A 20,441-nucleotide genomic window follows, 5' to 3' on the forward strand; every position below is an offset into this window, starting at 1 on the left:
ACAGGTGTTTAAAATTAGCATATTCTGCTATATACACTTAAAACATAGCATCTGGTTCGTCCAATGTGAATGCTATGTCCTTAAATAAATAAATAAATAGAATTATAATTTTGTGTTGAAAATGTGTGATGGTATGGTATCAAAATCAGTATCAATTGAGTTTCTAAATGTCCATGCAATTAAAAGCTGCTATATGACAAATTATAACTGCATTTACCAAACGTACACTTCAGACATTAAATGCATTGTTTGCTACACCTTATGCATCACAAGCCCACTGTGGCGCCGGAAACAAATATAATACAAATCAAATATTAAAAGGCACACTACAGCTCCTTATAGCTACAGTATACGTACCCCATAAACTATTACTTTTACCTTATTGAATTCCTCAATATTGTTTTCCACCTAAAACAGCATCATCCACATTCCCCATATGCTTTGTGTAGTAATAACCACTTGCGTCTGAGAGCTTCACTAATGTATCACCTGAACCTCAGATACTCAAGTGTCTAAAAGTGGCACCATCCAATAAGAGCAGCTTCACTCTCTCACCGTCTCCCACACACATATCCCGGGCGTCTACTGTTAGCATTGTGTGCACCTGTATGACAAATGTGTTGTTTCTGAGCTGTCTGGCTCGATTATCATCTGCCATTTATCTGAGGGCATGAAGGTGCCATTTGTTATTTGGACAATGAACGGTGCTCACTGGAAGAGCTCCCGATTACACACAGAGAGGAAACAGTAATGAGACCATCGACGGCATCACCATGGAGACCGCAGCCACGATTTGACACCTCGGACTCAAACCAGCTCTGTATTTTTTTTCAGTTGTGTTTAGATATAGTTCGGTCTGCAGTTAATCTCCAGGCTTTATATATGTTTTATGCATAGTGCTTTGTTTACTTCGTTTATTCTGACCTTCTATTTTCATTGGCTTTTTTAAATCAAAAAATAATAATACATTAATGTATTTCAAAGGCTACATGCTGCTGATTTATCTTAGTAACTTAGAAACTATTTAATCCAAAAGGTTAAGTTGTAAATTTGAGTGACTTTGTAATTAATGGTGGTAAAGTCTATTTTGCATGTTTTATGTTTCTAAAAAGTATCCTTGCTTTCTTACGGCTCATCTAGACTCCATGGACATAATATAGTGGAATATTCTATGCAAAGTAATAACATCTCTTTGAAGAATGAATCATCTCTGAAGAAACTTTTTTTCTTTGTATTATGGATGGTGATGTTTATAGGATTTTAACTCATTATAATATATATTTTTTGCCAGCTTTTACTACATCGGTCGTATCTTTAAGGATCAGAAACAAAATTATGTCCAGTGAATAAAATATTACAAACTAGGAACTTGCTACAACATAACAAACAAATAAATTATGATGAAGCATGCATAAAAAATAGTATGGGCAGATCAATTGTGCAAAACTAGCAGTGAAATTGATTTTTTTTTTTCTTTTTTTTTAACTCATCAATGCACCAATACAAAAAATAATGAATGAATAAATAAAAAATAATAATAATAATGGTAGAAAGTGGCATTTGTAAAACTACTACTAATTATTATTTGACTGCAAATGCACTTGAATCTGATTCTGTCATCGCTCATGTGAATTGAATTTATATACTACATACAAATAAATAAAGGCTTGCCTACAAAGTATAGCTACCCATAAAGTAAACAAAAATGTCCTTTCCATATCCAAGTATTGTGTTGTAACATTCCCACCAGGACGGGTTTGTAATTGCACTGAAAAAACACGGCGAGCTCAGTGCAGAAGCAGCCGATGCTCCACCTGGACCGTCGAATCCATTTGCCTGACTTTAATTCTTAGGATCTAGAGAGCCATTATGCAAATGTTACCTCATCTCTATGTAAATGTCATGTTTTCTGTTATCCGACTTACATTTGTGCTGAATTTTTAGCTCTGCTCTCATCTTATCACAAGCACAGTTTCAATCCATGACCGGGCCCGGAAATAAAATAAAACCCTCATCGCCTTCTTTATTGTCCATATGAATCACCTGGACCAATTCACTTGTTGTGACAACCAGATGTATTACAGCAGGTATCTGCCACACCTCGAGCTTTAAGAGGAGCATCGCGGAGCGTCTGGAGCTCTCAGCTCAAAACACCAATATTACTCTGTGTTTGTGCAATAAAATTATACTTTTATGATGGCCCCTAGAAATGGAACTATTCCTATACCAGACATTATCACAGAGGCATTTTGTTATAGATGGCAAATAAGAGTGTTGGTGGTACATAATAATGTGTGTAAATCGGCTTAACATATCTATGCTGATCTGAGAAAAGAATGTTCAGTCAAAAGGTGAAATTCCAGTGGGTACAGCGTGAAGCAAGTGTGCTCTTCAGAAAGGAATCCATTTTAAACTAAAGATCCAAGTAAATTATACATCTGTACTGTATCAGGCACGCCATTAAAACCCCAGCTCAGTATTATTGGTGGTTTTAGGTGTTATGGCCATTAGCCTCAGCTCCATTCAGCAGATATCCTGTGTATTCTGACAGCACTGAGTCAGAACCAGCATGAACTACTTCCCTTATTCACGCTGCTGTTTCATCGGTTCAGAGTGACAGCCGTCCCTCCTTCGCATGCATCACCTACCTCTCTTTGATAAATATTGACCAATACACCGCACAAATATATATATGTACGACGTGATTCCTGCCTGATTGATGACCAACTGTTCACTTGTTGTCTGTTTATTCCATCCACTAACAGGTGCTATGATGAAAAGATAATCTGTCGCTCACTCAGTGGTTGCAATGCTACGTCTGTATTTGGCAAAAGAAATATCTTATATCTACAAACTGTAATGGCCTGTGATATAAGTCTTATATAATATAACACCAGTATCACAAAACATGACACACTTGAGATAATAGACGTTCAGTTTTGTATGCATGTAGTACAATATGTAACATTGGCTAAGAAAATGACATTTTATCATAAAGCTGCCTTATCTGTATTTACTTTGTCAAGAATATTCCACAGTATGGCATTAAACCTATCTATCTTACTTTTATTCAATTACAGGTGTCGACTTTCCACAAATCTGACCTGTAACCTTTTTGTCTCCACGGAGATAGATAAGTTAAAGCCATACTGTAGAAAATTACAAGCAAAAACATATCTTTTAAGACAAACAGGGGCAGAGAAAAAGTGACATTGCGTACGTTTAATATTTAATAATTATAAAAACTCTAACTGAAATGCTGTATAATGTACTACAAGCAAAAACTTATATACCGTAATGAAAAATTATTGGAAAGGTAGACAAGAAAGATCTTACATCTGGGGTGGAATGTGTTTGTAGTGATGGCAGATAGAATTTGTACCACGAAATTAAACTTACAAAAGCCCCACAAGATGAAACAGTCCATATCCGCCCCACAATCCCAGCAGCAGTTTAATTTAGTCCATGTCAAATACTGTTTCGGAGCAACACAATTTCATATTTGTTTCAAGACAATATTTGCTGAAACCTGGAAAGCCGTGTGGCGCAGAATCTATGAGAGCCAAGCTTTTAGGTGTCAGATTTTGACAACATCTCACTGCTGCCAAAGAGTGAACAGCCCGTCCAGAGCCTGACACTTTGGTTAAAAATGTTCTTAATTTCACCTTTTTCTTCTGCCGTGGATGGGTGGTCTGATGCAGGATGTAAGTGATCCTTGACAAGACTGGAACATCACTGTCTCCCTCTCTCTTGCTCTACTTCTTTTACTTTTAGGATTCTTTGAGACATTGCTTTTATGCTATTCCTGAACCCAGAAGTCAAATCCCTGTATGAATTACTTATTTATGTTCTTACATTATGCTTTACAAGGAACAAGTCTGTTCAAAAATCTCAAAAAGAATAGACACATTTTACATTAAAAATGCTATCTATGTATTTACTTTCTACAATATGTCGGTTTGTAAGGTTGTGGAAAGTATTTTACTGTTACCTGTATACCAAGAGACTAAAGTACAGGTTTCCCCGTTGACAAATGCAGACATGAACAAAAAAGAGTCAGTAATAGAGGTATGAATTATGAATCAAAGTAGTTTGTAGTATTTAAAAGTTGAATTTCATGCAGCAGAGATGTCAGAGTTTGAATAAGCATGTATTCCTTAGTGAAACTTTAGACTGGGCATTACGAGAAAAAGACATGAGAGATAAAGATACATTTACTTGAGTAACTTTCTAAATAAATTGTACTTTTCAGGGGCCTTTTCGAGCAGCATACTTTTACTCTTATAATATGTTTAACAAGTAACAGCACTTTTACTTGCATAAAAGTTTTGGTTCCTCTTCCCAAAGTGAGTAAAGATACAAGTGACAACACATTATGCTGACGAATGAAATTTGAACACATGCATTTCGTGCACTCCTTCAGATATAATTACATTTTAAATTTTTTTTGTGTTGATCCTTTGGAAATCACAGATTTTGTGCATTATTCAATATTTTATCCTTACATTTACTTACAATGTCATATCAGATATTCCGTCTAGACACTAACTCATTAGTATCCCCAAATACTTTACCATTACTTTGTACATTTACTTGAGTAACATTATGTAGAAGTAATGATATTTTTACTTCAGTATATATGTTTTTTGCAACTCAACACTGACACCTATTCAAAAGTCTAACACGTTGGATGTTTACGGCATTTTAATTCCAGCTACTCTGTCTAACCCTGACCCAAGTGACCCCCATTTGCATACAGAACATGGACACCTACCCTCAGCTGGAGCGTCTCCACCCACTGTCCCACCACTTTGTACTCTGGCCCCGACAAGTTGGTCATCTGGAACTGGAAAAGGTCGTAGCGTCCTGGGGCGTCTCCGTTCTTGTTAAACACGACTGAGGTGTTTGCACTTCCTGTTACAGAGCAAAAGAGAGCGGAAAGAGAGAGAGGGAGCGAGAGGGAGAGGGGGGGAGAGAAAGAGAGAAGACAAGGGCACAGGTGTTAGATGGAGGTCCCTGTGACTAGTCTCGAATATGAAGAATAAAATAGCCTTTGACCCCTGGCCCCCGCGGACACAGGGGAGAGGTGTGTGTGTTCCTGTTAGCGCCTTCAGACTGCCTGAGCTATATCGTGTACCTTTAGGACAGTCAGACAGGGAAAGAGAACTCTCCACAGACCAATATAACTGTAAATTACATGCTCTGTATGTATAAGCGTATAAGCACAATGGCAAGTAGTCACATTTGCATTTTTTTTTACATTCAACTGCTTTGTTAGGCAGTCCTTTACTAGATAATAAGCCTCACATTCTCATCACATAAAGCCACTGCATTAAGTCACCAATACTGAAGATCAAACTAAGAATTTGAATACATGTTTTATGCAGTACTTTACATGTGTAAGACAAATTTATGAATGTGCGAGACATGAATGATAGTCAATTTAAATTTTCAACTAAATCCTCGGTTTTCAAAGGAAAACTACAATCTCAGTTAAACTGCATTCAGTTGACAAAAATACTGTGTTTGTAGAGCTGGGGATTGAATGTGAAAAGCTTTCTGTTACTAGTCAGTTTGAACATCAATAATTCTATGTTACAGGCAGCTGTGCCAAACATCCATAGAGATGCAACAGACAAAGCAACATCAAAAACCAACAACAAAGAGCAATGAAAGAGTGATTGTCCAATGAGTAGGTTTCATGGCCGATTCCAATTATAAATCCCGCTCTGCTGATATTTTTGGGCCGATATGTAGAGTGGATGTGGATTATTTCCACCAAATTATATCATTTAATTATCCACTCATCCACAGCTCTCTTTTACTGCAAAATGTTTGTCTCTCTCTACAGTGGAACAAACCCGAAAAGCTCCTGGTAACTAAAAGTATCACTCCATATTGTCAGAATACTTTTTAAAACATTTATTTTTTTTTTATCATTATTTAAATTCACACTTGAACATCTTGGGAATTCCTACTTGGGCACAAATTTATCCAAGTTAGTTAGCACTTTCATATTTCTCTCTAGTTGCTCTACACTGTCCAGCTGCTGTCTGTGAAACTGCTCCTGTTGCAGTTTTAAATGTCCTTTAATGCTAATGTTGCTTATGTTACGAGCTAATATAAGCAGCAGATGTTCACTCTCAAACTAAAATAAACTGTAAATTAAATAACAGTGTCCGGGTTAACAGATTCACTTAAATAGATGAACATATTTGGCTGATATGAGCACATTTGTGGTTTGTATTACTTGTATGAATCCTTACTGGAGGTAAACTCTAATACGCCGCTCATTGCTTTTCCGGAACACAGAAACTCTGAGAAAACCTGACTCCGAGGTCCGAGTTCTGTCCTCTGAGGGTAAATGGAACGCAGCAGTTTAGTATTTATCATTATTTACTGCAACATATAACTGTTTTCAATACTACTAAATTCATCACATTCTAGAACCCGGCCGCTCCCAACTGACACGCAAAAGGTAGACATTTGTCCCTGGCTTTCAACAATCAATATACCGCACATGAAATACAAAGATAGATCCATGAATGAAGTATAAAAACAGACAATTAGGTCTAAAAAATTATCTCTGTTACACCTTATTAGATGCAGGGGTGTATCTTAAAGTAAACAGTGAGTGCATAACTTCTGCATCATTAGGCATACATCACATTGTAATAAATGTATTCGTGGGCAACAACAGGAGCCATAAGGAGGATAAACAGGTCAGCCAAAGCGTCATACGGGCCCCATCTGTTCGCAACCTGTCTCAAGCCGAGCGCCGAGGATGCTACTAATTAGAAGAAAGGCACCTGAAATAATCGTTTTTCTTTTTAAACACGCAAATGTCTTAGCGCAAGTCTCTTAATAATACAATAAAGGCTGAAAGCAGAAAGTGTAAATACAAATGTCACTCAAAGTGAGCCGTGTCTCAGAGCAGCGTATGTGGGAATGCCCTAATGGGAAAAGTGGTTGTACTTTATTTTATACATGAACTCTGCATGGCTGATGAGGTTGTGCCTGTCACGCACAATGCTACAACACAATAAGAAACCTGTGAAGTCATTGCATACTTACCAGGTCCAAGTAAAGCTGGGGTAAAATGTTTGAAATAACTTTTCTGCAAGGACAGTAACAGAAAGATAATGTTACCTTGCTAAAGGGGAAATAATAACACATAAACTACCGCTCTGTAGGCTTAGGCATAATTCATTTCTCAGCAGGTCAAAGAAGTTAAAGGCACACAATGCAACTTTTCTGGTGGAAGTTCTACCACCTGCTTCTCTGAGATGTTGTTGGTTGCCTGGAAAGCTCCACAGCTTGCTACTCGTGGCGGACTGGATAGCACATGTGCCTGTGGAGTGGAGTGGAGCGGGCCACAGTGTTGTGAGTTTGAGTCCAGAGATGCAAGCTGCACTGTCCTATCAAATGAAGCCTACGGGCCTTTAAACGTGTGCATCTCCATGAAGTCCAAGGTCAAGTTACACCTATCAAATCCACAAAATATAGGAATTAAAATAATTAAAGAATTATATATTTACCACTTAAAGTGTATACGTTCTCATGTATTCTAATTATGACTTAGTTTGGTGAGATAATACATGTGGTAAGTATGTATTAAAGGTTTAGTCTTTAGTCTCCGTCTAGAGGCCGTTTGTGAAAAACATTTCATGAAAAAAATTACTCCTATATAAATTTAGGGATTATTAAGTATAAGAGGCTAGAGATGCATTTTTTTTTTAAATTGGACAAGGGAAGCATGGGGGGTAGATGACACAGAGCATGGAAATAAATGCGCTATTAGCTCGAGCTATAAAAAGTGCAGGGGCAGAGGCGTATGTTCCTTTCTCACTTTTGGGAACACGTTGTGTTTTTGCATTTGGAACAAAACCTGTGGGTTTTGGCTCGAAGGTTAACACCTTTTCCATTTAAAGGCAGAAGGGAATTTGATCTCCCTCCAGTTTCTTTCCAAGGACATTTGTCATCGAACAGTGTTCAAAAAACATTTTAGGGCCAAGGACTGGGGTAAACAACGAGAAAAGAACGTGGTTCAAACAATACTTGTACTTCCTTATGTTACGACTGGTATGGTTAATACACTACCACACCAATTATCATTACTGTTCCCACTCCCAGCAGTTCATTCTGTTGTTGTGGGTTTAGCAAGACACCTAACTCACATTAACACCAGGATTTGCTTACACTGTTCTGTGTTTGAGAATGGTTGAATGTTGATGAAAAAGCTCTTTGAGCGTTAAATAGGGGTAGAATAGGCAAGGCAAGCTTATTTGTGGAGCACAATTCATACACAAGGCAATTCATAGTGCTTCACACAAGAGGAAAACATTTGTTAAAATCACACAGACATGACAAAAAACACAAAAGAGTTTCAGACATAAAAGAGAAGAGTGCCAAGAAACTCATAAGAAGAAAAACAAAACAAAAAACAGTTTTTATCTTAAATTTGAACATTACCGGAGGAAAGGCTGTGGATTGAGCTAAAGAACAAGGTAAACTCCAACCTCCTTTCTCCCCCAACAGTTGTAGAGTTTTGAACCAGATACAAGGTTTTTTCCCTCGAAAAACAAATCTTGAGATTTTTTTTTATTCCATTTGTCAAACAGCCAGTTTGGTACGGGATTTGAAGAGTTTGGAATAGAAAAGAAATCTGGGCAAAACATTCATTTTTACAGTTTGAATCCTTTGACTTAGACTTACGTATGGGATAAAAGTCCATTTGCCATAAAGAGGATTACACCTAAATATCGTAGAGGTTCCATTTGCCATTTAACTGGATATGTCTTTTCTGAAGAAGAAACAGAGGGGATCACCATTTAATTTGCATCCAGAAATCAGACCAATATTCTGAAGGAAATGCATCACATTAGGTATGGAAATGTATTATTTGGTCAAATAAAAGCAGGCAATTTTATTCTCAATTCTTTATAGTCTATTCTCTGAGCCACAGGAGCCAGTGCAGAGACCTAAAAACAGGACTAATGTGATGGTACTTCCTGGTTCTAGTCAGGACTAATGTGATGGTACTTCCTGGTTCTAGTCAGGACCCGAGCAACAGCGTTCTGGATGTACTGCAGCTGTTTTACAGCTCGTTTGGAGAGGCCAGTGAGCAGGCCGTTACAGTAGTCTAATCTACTGGAGACAAACGCATGGATATATATACAGCACTATATACTGTAAATGTGACCATTTATTTTACATTTAATACTGCAGCAACACAAAAAAAAATCATTTTTCACTTTACCACATCATCTGTATTTGCATGTTCATTTGGAATAATAGTAGATCTTCCATATGGAAGATCTACTACAAATATTCATTTTTTATATAAATTGAGCACTATTACATATTAAAATACACATTACTCTCCATGCTTTAAGAATGGTAGCATTTTTTGAGGAAAATCTAGTTGACACAGCAGCAGACTAAAACTAAAACATCAGATTGACAAAGCCATTGAAATATTCCTTTTGACTTTGTGATACCATTGTGCAGAGTAGACATGCTCATGAAGTTTTAAGTGGCCATTTATATGTTGATTGAGCCCACTCTTCCCTTGTCACCTGCTGCTGCAGTGCAGAAAAAACAAGATGTCCCTGAATGCCACATCACATACGCCGCACTAAAGTCCTTCTCACATCACTTTAAACCATAACTGTATGCAAATCTCTGCACAACAGGGGCAGATGTCATGCCAACAAAGTCAAAAGGAAAGAATATTTCATGCTCTAAAATTGTTGTAGGTGTTGCTAAGGTAACTTTATCTTTCACCTGGAAAAGTCAGAAACAGTGGGTGGTTGTTGCCTCCTGTCACACATTTGACTTGTTGATGTGACATGGATGTGTTGGGGCACATCAGCACATCATAAATCTTAACAAAAGGTTGAAAAATGTTATCATCTGGACTTTCGAGTAGAAGACGGCAAAATCTGAATACAGAGGAAGATGTCTTATCCCGTAGAGTAGACTATGGTCATGTGGTACGGTTATCACAGGTAAGTGCCATGGGTCAATAAACAGCTAACACTATTTTTATTTTTTTCAAAGTTTGTCAGCTCAACAAATAAAGTCATCACTGGAAATGGCATTTTATCACAAGAGCAGGGCAGCATTTGGTGGGAAATTATAGTATTTGATTTATACATGCTTTTTACCATTTTGTTTTTGCCTCAGTCAGATTCTCGCTCGCCCAATTATCTCAAGTCAAAAACACTCTGGGAGCTAGTATAACCCACGGCCCCTTTGTACGGATCTCTTTTCACAGTGGAAACAATACAAGACCGCACCGCTCTTCCCCGACTGCTCCTTTGGAAACGTGGCTATGGTAAACAGCTTTTTTGCATTTCCAATTATTATTATTCCAATTATATGAGGACCAAAAACAAAGGCTGATAACTTTCTTCGCACACTTGTAATGTTGAGGTGCAGACTCTATACGCGCAGGTAATGCAGATGCTCAGTGATTGTGAGGTTCAGAACTTGTGCTAACCACTCTATCACTGATATCATTTATTTACACTTTCAGTAAAGTGATTAAATAGGTCAGGGTGCAATTCAATTACAGTACAGAAAATAATGTAGGAGCATTTCATATCCATATTTAAAAGGCAGAACCACACTGTATTTATGCTATTGCAGTTATTTTCAAGGGACAAAACGGTGTGTGCTGGCACCAGTGTGAACGTGCTGTCTCAGATGAAAGATTTATGCATTTGCATGTGGCTGTGAACTCACACATGACAGGAGAGCACGGCTGCTGCACAGTGTGGGTGGACCAGGGAGCCACTGCTGCGCTTCTATCACATCATTATTCTTTCCTTTTTTAAAGCTACTCTCTCTCTTCTCAGATACACAGGAGCACAGCGGGGTGAGCAACACAGGCCACCACAAAATCAGCTTGCAAACACATATTAGTTTAAGGTAATGGTTTGGTTTACCAGCTTTAACCAAGGAAATAACAGGCTGAAAACAAAAAATAAAGAAGTATTCTAGCCATAAACCCACAACACGATAAACCATTCATAAAGCACATCAAATTCAGGTCCAGAGCAAATCCAAAAAGAGTAATAAAATATATATTGTAGAAAAACATTCAGCGAATAAAGACCGGTCTTGATTCACAAATTGAGAATGACTCTCAGATGAGTGTCGAAACGATTTGTTTTTGTTTTTCCGAGTCCAGATGACTACAACTGAATCTTTTTCAACAATGGAACATTCCTGGACGAATGAGGGATTACACGAACAATAAAAATATACAGAAAATACTAAGAATAAGCGATGCTGGACAATTCAAGGACTAAACATAGCGATAAACTAGGTTCAAACATGGACCATAACAGAGCTGAACTAAAGCAGATCCAGGTCAATCGCAGGACTACCAGTTCTATAATTGCTAATTGAAATTCTTGAGCTGCAAAGACTCCTGAGTATCTTCCAAAAGAGTGATAGCCCCAGTGCTAGCTGTACCACAGTGTGAGAACTACTGCAGTAAGATACTGCAAGATTCGGCTGACAAAAGTTGGACTTGGCAGTAAAATTGTGTGGGAGCGGCATGGGTAACGGCAGATAGGGAGGCTCTTATTTTGGTCTAGCTGATATATCCTCTATCTTTGTCAGCTCAGGGAAGAAAATCCTCTACTTGAATCTGCTGAAAGTAAATAGGAGAAAAATTCCTTTGTGCTGCTTATGCAACTACAACTATTGGCTTTTACTCATCTGAGAGATGTAGCCATAGAGACTGATTGAGTTAGTGCTTTGGTCGCTATCTCAGTAACTGTACATACACAGTAACATTGCTCTCAAGCCAATTCATCATTTCAAACCCTTATTAAATCTTGTTTTCTGGTGTCTAAAACACATTATTTATATTTGCAATATTTTATACCTCACTCCATCCCCATGGCCCCTTTCTGTTGTTGTCACAATCTTTTGGGGGTCAAAGCACACAAGTTTGCATTGTCATATTTAGCGAAGCACTGGATCAAAGTACAACAGTACATTACGTTACCCAAAATGTAAAAAGAATGTATAGATGTATTACATTTTATAGTGGCAGTAAAAACCAGGATGATAGCCAAAATAAACCAAATAGATTAACTTTGTTAAACTCTGTACGATGCATTTTGTAATCTAGATAAATAGATTTTATTTAAGAAAGTGTAGCAGTAATTTAAAAGCAACATAGTGAGTTATGATGTTTTAAATCAAGCCACAAAGGGCAATCTATTTTCATTGAGCTTAAGAAGCCCTATTTAAATATACAATGTACACAGAAAAAATCAACATTGTTTGTGTGATACAAATTGTTATTTTGCAACTGTAGTAAATATTGAAGATTTTTTTACATGATTTCAGTCCATAGCAGGATCTTCACTATTTGAAGGCGTTTTCGTGTTTCTTCATATCTAATCCCATCTGTACATCCCAGCTGCTTTCAGACATGCACACGAAAACCCCCACAACACTTCTGAAACTAGGGCATTTTCCCCCAAAAACTTTTTATGCTGATTTCTGTGTAAAACAAACCAATCGTATGTGGAACATTCTGTGAAAACACTGTGTACTTTATAAGATTCTGTAATGATTGTCTTCTATCCAAACAGACATATTTGTTGTGGTTTTGTCAAGATTTATAAACCCCTTTCTCATTTTTAAGATGTAAATTCATTCACTAAATCTGGGTTTTATTTTGATACTATGGGTATATTAACTCATACTCCAAAGCTCACGCATACTTAATTCACAATGGAAAACTAAATCAACTAGTCCAAAGTGCATCAGTAATATTACTGATAAAGGACAAAGGCTATAGTATGCATGAGTACACAATAATACTTTATTTGACCTCAACAACAGGGCCAACAGTTTAAATGGACGGATTATAGTCTGCATCTGTTTTGAAACAGGAGCTAGAATCAGACACTGGGTTTACATGTTCCATGCAACTTACACACAGTTTTTCTCAGCATGTTTATAAAACTCTAAAACAAATTTGAATTAGAAAATTCTAACCTGGGCTCGACATATGACCCTCATCTTTTTGGATATTTAAGGGGCATACTGAAGACCCTAGTTTATACTTCATTAAATCCTTTCATAAAGTCTAGCTGCTCTAAGAATAAGGGGCTAATGACATGTTTGCAGGTTTATTAGCATTTGTTTACCTTTTAAAATGCCAACACTGCCTAAATTCAATGAATGAAAACTTTATTACTTGCACACACACACAAACAAACAAAGCAAACAAATGTGTATGCATTGACTTAAATTGACTGTAGTAGTTTTGATTTTCTTTAATTTACAATACTTGTAAATGTATTCATGACTATAATTTTCTAGTCTTATTCAATCAGTGGAGTTCTATTTTATCATATGTTTAGGCTTATAACATAATTCAAACAACAACTGACATATTGTTTTATATGAAATTAAAGCAACACATTGAAAACCACAGTGAAAATTACATTCCATTTAAGCCATGTGTCTCTGTGGTTGTGACTATGGGCTGTGTCACTCACCATTGAAGTTGGCACTGCGTATGTACTTGAGCAGAGTTTTGCCCTCCGCCGCCTCCATCTGTGGGCAGACCGAGGGGTGGTCCGGGCACAGGTCTCGGTGCAAGTCGTGGAGCGCGTGGGCAATGGCGTACACCGCGTCAATCACAAACTGCACCTTCCCCTCCTGTTCATACTTGGAGTCGATTCCAATGCGCTCCTGACCTGATAAACAGACGGGAAAAAAAACAAAAAAGGGGCAAACATGTTAATCTGATGCAATTCCTCTCTTCCTCTCTTAGCAAATTATTTACAGACATAGGACCAGTACTTGGGAGATCTCACACAAATATTTGAATCAGTGCATACATACTGAAGCCAATTATCCAATATTTTTATATTGCCTATTCATAAATTAGACTGGCTTTGATAGAAACACATATATCACACTGATTAATATTAAGATTCCTTTAACGACTCATAATTTTGTCTCCTTAAGTAAGATTTTTATGACATAGTGAAATATGTTTTGAGAAACTATAGCCATAAGTTAAAAAGGAAGATAAGCAGTATTAATGTATTCTATATACCTCAAACTAAGAGGTTGCATCACTCTAGAATCACCACAGTTGAAAATGAAGTATTTGCTGCTCAACTGTCAGATTGCAGTTTTGTTAACCTGGTTTATGGTCAATTAACGTATCTTCTGTGAGAATAAATAAACTAAAGAAGCATTTTTTTTTTTTCACAAGAGCTTCCGAAAAGTGGTGCCAGTTTTCAACCCCAAAGAATGATAAGATTAATATTTGTCATATTACTGGAGCCAATTCCTAGCAAAAATAATAGGTTTAATATTTGTGCTTCATGAGTTTGGATATTTACTCCAAAAACAGAAAAGTACATAGGCCCTGCCATCTGAAATCACAGGCCATTAAAGTCTAGAACGTGAACGCAACCTATTCCAACCCCATCACCTCTCTGCACCCGGCCACTAGGCTTAAAAAAAAGATAAGAACGAATCCAAATACCACCTAGTAGCGATGAGAAAATCCAAATTGAAAAAAAAAATGTGTTTATGTGATACAAAGGAACACAGCTTTATGGAAATTAATTGATTTAACAAAGAGACTATTTGTGTAATCATTGAAAGATTCCGTGGAGCAAAAAGTGCAGTTGTGCTCGCACCCTGGTTTCCATAGTCCCCATGATGCACTGCAGGAAGTAGAAGCTCCGGCCTATTTGTCCCATGTGTAAGATGAACAAGATTACTCTGAACTTTAGCAACTCTCCCATTGACTTTATATTGTGCTCTTTTAGCTGTGCTTCCTGGAACATTGCCCTTTTACTATTGCTGCTCCGTCTCATACGCCACTTGAATACAAAATGTACATCTGCAGCAAACTCTCTCTACTTTGAAATTATAATATTTTTGGGGGATAATTCATTCATCAAATCAAAGCGGTACTAATCTATTTAACATAGAAAAGTTATGGCTATTGCTTGTCATATTCATCATTGCGAGTGTAATTATAATACTTTCAGTCCAAGATACTGGGAGAAGTACATTATCATAACCAAACTCAGAGGCAGAGTCTTGTTCACAAAGTTGCTGAATATGCAAAAGTGAAACTTGCATAAATTGAAGGAGGTCAGAGGCAAGAGTGTTGACATTTCAGCTCATTTCTCAGACCAAAGATAACCTTTGAATGTATGAGCAGCATTTATGTGCTGCTCTGTGTATTGTGCAAAAGGAGTTTTGTATGTCAAGTTTTATCAGAGAAAAGTTTCAAAGGTAGTCATCTGGACAATGTTTTAAACATCTAAGGAGCTTCTTGGACCAGCTACTTTGATTTAAAATTACTTTCAGATGGATAATGAAACTTGCTTGATTCTAAAACTCTCAATTGGCCAGATGACAACCTTTGAAACCATTTTCTACAAGGGATCACTCCTGGACAAATGGATCACACCGTTTTTCAACTTTATTTCTAGTAAAGGGGGGACAGAATTTCTCTGTTGGGCAAGTTTACTTAACTGTGACTTTGAATGTCAAAAAAACAATTGCTAAAACAAATGAAATGAATGATGAATGAAAGGTAACACTATGTGACTTATGTTCACTTTAGGCAATTTTCAGCCCTGTCATAAATTATTGCCAAACAATACATGCAATACATTATATATTTGCTCGTTCCACCTGGATAGAAGGTGCGTGTTGTACTAGAAATGGCATCTGTTATCAATGTGGGAATCATAAAGCAGAGAAGGTCAAAAAGCATCTGAGGCATATTGATACCTTTCAACAGACCTCCCTCCTCACTCTTTTTGTTAAAAGTCAAACACATAAACAGAACCACGACCGCTCGTATCGATTACAGGCTCCATAAGTGCAAGGTATCAATGTTGTTATTTTATAGTAAACTGTACATAGATATGTATGTTGAGTATACATGCTGGGCAAGTACATGCATGTATCTATACATATAGGAACATTTGTGTTACCAGGACAGCAGGGTTTTTTGTTTTTTGTTCTGGCCACTATTATTATTACTGTGGTTATTGCCGCTATGGATTTCATTACTACCATTACTACCATGTACTACCATGTATACTACTTCTGATCATCATGAATACAGCTGAGTTTTCCTTTATTTTTTATGTTGTTGTTTTTTTGGTACACAGAAGTGAGGGACTCATGGGGGGAAGGGGGGAGGACAAATTGGAAAATAATTGAATTGTGCTTTCGATGTGTTTTTTGAGCTTTTTTTGTAATGTGATGTTGTCAATGAAAAAATGCACAATTCAATAAAAACTTGATCATGAAAAGATTTGTATGTTGGATTATAGAAGTTGTTCGATTAATACCTGACTCTGACAATTTGATGCCCATTTCATGCAACCCTAATAAAGCTAAAAAAAGAAAGTCGTTACCACTAATGTTTCGGTGCTAAATGTTACAGAAACCAATTTGCGGCTAAAATAATGCAGGCCACAGGAGACGGTGAGAAGGTGACTGGGCTTGACAATGTAAAACACAGGTATTGGGCGCAGCAGTCGACATTGTGTGGAAATGTGGTTCGGTCTAATAATAACCGTCCCGCCTGCACCCGCTGGGCAAAACACCTGGTGCTACACTTTCACTGTGGAGACCAGAGCTGAAAAATACACCTCTATGTGGAGCATGTAATGTGGACAAAAGGTCAAGAACGCATCCATCTGACATTCACACAGGCATTAGAACGCACTGAGACAGACACAACTCGTGGCATGTTTTTACGTCATCTTTTTTATTTTTTTATTTCAGGTGTTTGGGTTTTTATACTTTTACAGTGATTCTCCTCTTGTTGGTTTTATAAGTTGTGGTTTAGTCACAATTTAGTATGATATTAGACCTATTTGTGTCTATATTTGTCCATATATAGATTTGGTCACTGACTTGCCATTCTTGTGGTTGAATTTGGTCTCAATACATGGAAATCACAAATGGGAGCTTAAAGGAGTTGCTATGTGTGTTTAATTAATTACCTGTGCATTTCCGACTCGTATCCTCTTTCTTTGAAGTACTCAGGAGTCGACAGTTGAAGTTTTCCTCCCAAAACTCGGCAAACCATACGTTTCTTCGGTTGTTCTCAAGGGTCAGGCCAGTAAAGTATTCATCAAAACCTGGAGAAAAACAAAGCAACAAAACATAAGGTACGCACGATGCAACATTTTTGTCGGGTCAGAATCAGAATCAGAAGGGCTTTATTGCCATTGTCAGTGAACATAATTCACAAACTAGGAACTTGCTTTGGCATTAAGGTGCAACACAAAACAATAAATAATAAGACTAGCAAAATATATAAAAAAGGGCAGCATACAAATAAAATAACATAGACATGGTTTCAATAACGGTTGGTTTATATACACAATTTCTGAAAAATGAGCAGTGCATGATTGATTCTTGGTCTGAATAGTTGTTAAAGTGGCAGATGTTAAGTGTTCATGAGTCCAAGGGCAGAGGGAAAGAAACTGTTCTTGTGGCGGGAGGTTCTGGTCCGGATGGACCGTAGCCTCCTGCCTGAGGGAAGTGGCTCAAATAGTCCGTGTCCAGGGTGAGAAGTGTGTGATTCGACCTGCTCGTCCCCCAGTGCAATGATTAATGTGAGCAAAAACATCACGATTTTACGATTGTTTATAATTATAGACACCACAAGTAGACAACAGTGATATCTTAATTTACTTTCATTAGTGTTGCCTAGTGTTCCCTCTCCTTGAACCGACACCTTAACGTGGTGGAGGGGTTTGAGTGCCCGAATGATCCCGGGAGCTATGTTGTCGGGGGCTTCATGCCCCTGGTAGGGTCTCCCAAGGCAAACAGGTCCTAGGTGACGGGTCAGACAAAGATCGGTTCAGAAGCCCTCTATGATGACAACAAGAACAAGGCAGTTTACGTCGCCCGGATCGGCGTCACCGGGGTCCCATCCTGGAGCCAGGCCTGGGATGGGTGCTCCATGGCGAGCGCCTGGTGGCCGGGTCTTACCCCACGGGGCCCGGCCGGGCACAGCCCGAAAGAGCGACGTGGGGCCGCCATTCCGTGGGTCCACCACCCGCAAGAGGATCCATAAGGGGCCGGTGCAGAGAGATCTGGGCGGCAGTCGACGGCAGGGGCCTCGGCGACCAGATCTCCAGACACAGAGACTAACTCTGGGGACATGGAATGTCACCTCGCTGGGGGGGAAAGAGCCTGAGCTTGTGCGGGAGGTTGAGCGATACCGACTAGATATAGTTGGCCTCACCTCCACGCACAGTTTGGGCTCTGGAACCCATGTCCTCGAGAGGGGCTGGACGCTTCACTTCTCTGGTGTTGCCCGCGGGGAGAGGCGGCGGGCTGGTGTGGGCTTGCTTATAGCCCCTCAGCTCAGCCGCCACGTGTTGGAGTTTACCCCGGTGAAGGGGTAAACTCAGGGTCTGATGGGAACGTCTAGTGGAGCCCTCTGTCAGTAGGGTATTCAACTCGCACCTCCGAGAGAGCTTCTCCAATGTCCCGGGGGAGGCTGGGGACATTGAGTCCGAGTGGACCATGTTCTCCGCCTCCATTGTTGATGCGGCTGCTCGGAGTTGTGGTCGCAAGGTCTCCGGTGCCTGTCGTGGCGGCAACCCCCGAACCCGGTGGTGGACACCGGAAGTAAGGGATGCCGTCGGACTGAAGAAGGAGGCCTATCAGGCCACCCTGGCTTGTAGGTCTCCGGAGGTCATCGACGGGTATCGGCAGGCCAAGCGAGCCGCGGCTCGTGCTGTCGCAGAGGCAAAAACCTGAGCCTGGGAGGAGTTCGGGGAGGCCATGGAGGAGGACTATCGATCGGCACCAAAGAAATTCTGGCAAACCGTCCGGCGCCTCAGGAGGGGGAAGCAGTGTCTCACCAACACCGTTTACGGTGCGGGTGGAGGCCTGCTGACCTCGTCTGGGGATGTCGTCGGACGGTGGAAGGAATACTTTGAGGATCTCCTTAATCCCTCAGTCACGTCTTCCGAAGAGGAAGTAGAGACCGGGGACTCGGAGGCTGGCTCATCCATCACCCAAGCTGAAGTCACTGAGGTTGTTCGCAAACTCCTCGGTGGCAGGGCTCCGGGGGTGGATGAGATCTGCCCTGAGTACCTAAAGTATCTGGATGTTGTAGGACTGTCTTGTTTGACACGTCTCTGCAACATCGCGTAGCGTTCGGGGACCGTGCCTCTGGACTGGCAGACCGGGGTGGTGGTCCCTCTGTTCAAGAAGGGGGACCGGAGGGTGTGTTCCAACTACAGAGAGATCACACTCCTCAGCCTCCCGGGTAAGGTCTATTCCAAGGTACTGGAGAGGAGAATCCGACCGATAGTCAAACCTCGGATTCAGGAGGAGCAGAGTGGTTTTCGTCCCGGTCGTGGAACACTGGACCAGCTCTATACCCTCCATCGGGTGCTCGAGGGTTCATGGGAGTTTGCCCAACCAGTCCACATGTGCTTTGTGGATCTGGAGAAGGCTTTCGACCGTGTCCCTCGGGTGTCCTTTGGGGGGTGCTCCGGGAGTACGGGGTCCGGGGCCCTTTGCTCAGGGCTGTCCGGTCCCTGTATGACCGGAGCAGGAGCTGTGTTCGCATTGCCGGCAGTAAGTCAGACCTTTTCCCAGTGCATGTTGGACTCCGCCAGGGCTGCCCTTTGTCACCGGTTCTGTTCATAATTTTTATGGACAGAATTTCTAGGCGCAGTCAGGGGTCGGAGGGTGTCCGGTTTGGGGACCACAGGATCTCATCTCTGCTGTTTGCAGACGATGTTGTCCTGATGGCTCCATCAAACCCAGACCTGCAACATGCACTGGGACGGTTTGCAGCCGAGTGTGAAGCGGCTGGGATGAGAATCAGCACCTCCAAATCCGAGGCCATGGTTCTCGACCGGAAAAAGGTGGCTTGCCCTCTCCAGGTGGGTGGGGTGTCCTTGCCCCAAGTGGAGGAGTTCAAGTATCTCGGGGTCTTGTTCACGAGTGAGGGAAGGATGGAGCGTGAGATCGACAGGCGGATCGGTGCAGCGGCTGCAGTGATGCAGTCGCTGCATCGGACCGTTGTGGTAAAGAGGGAGCTGAGCCGAGAGGCAAAGCTCTCTATTTACCGGTCGGTCTAAGTTCCTACCCTCACCTATGGTCATGAGCTTTGGGTAGTTACCGAAAGAACAAGATCGCGGATACAAGCGGTCGAAATGAGCTTCCTCCGCCGGGTGGCTGGGCGCTTCCTTAGAGATAAGGTGAGGAGCTCGGCCACACGGGGGGAGCTCGGAGTAGAGCCGCTGCTCCTCCACGTCGAGAGGAGCCAGCTGAGGTGGCTCGGGCATCTGTTCCGGATGCCTCCTGGGCGCCTCCCTAGAGAGGTGTTTCAGGCATGTCCCACCGGGAAGAGGCCCCGGGGAAGACCCAGGACA

General features: G+C 40.3%; 1 protein-coding gene across 1 annotated transcript in view; it reads right to left on the reverse strand.

Annotated features, from left to right (window-relative positions):
• The window catches only part of LOC140363272 (metabotropic glutamate receptor 7-like), a 101,808-nt gene that overhangs the window by 22,425 nt on the left and 58,942 nt on the right, over positions 1-20,441 (reverse strand). The window contains exons 5-7 of the mRNA XM_072449745.1: positions 17,037-17,174; positions 13,536-13,736; positions 4,775-4,914 (exon numbers count right to left, since the gene is read on the reverse strand). Coding sequence (XP_072305846.1) covers positions 4,775-4,914; positions 13,536-13,736; positions 17,037-17,174 — 479 coding nt within the window. The remainder of the gene's footprint in view (positions 1-4,774; positions 4,915-13,535; positions 13,737-17,036; positions 17,175-20,441) is intronic.

The sequence above is a fragment of the Eucyclogobius newberryi genome, unplaced genomic scaffold (assembly GCF_026437365.1).
Source record: "Eucyclogobius newberryi isolate DKJ021-1_F unplaced genomic scaffold, fEucNew1.0.hap1 SCAF_17, whole genome shotgun sequence".
NCBI classification, from domain to species: Eukaryota; Metazoa; Chordata; class Actinopteri; order Gobiiformes; family Gobiidae; genus Eucyclogobius; species Eucyclogobius newberryi.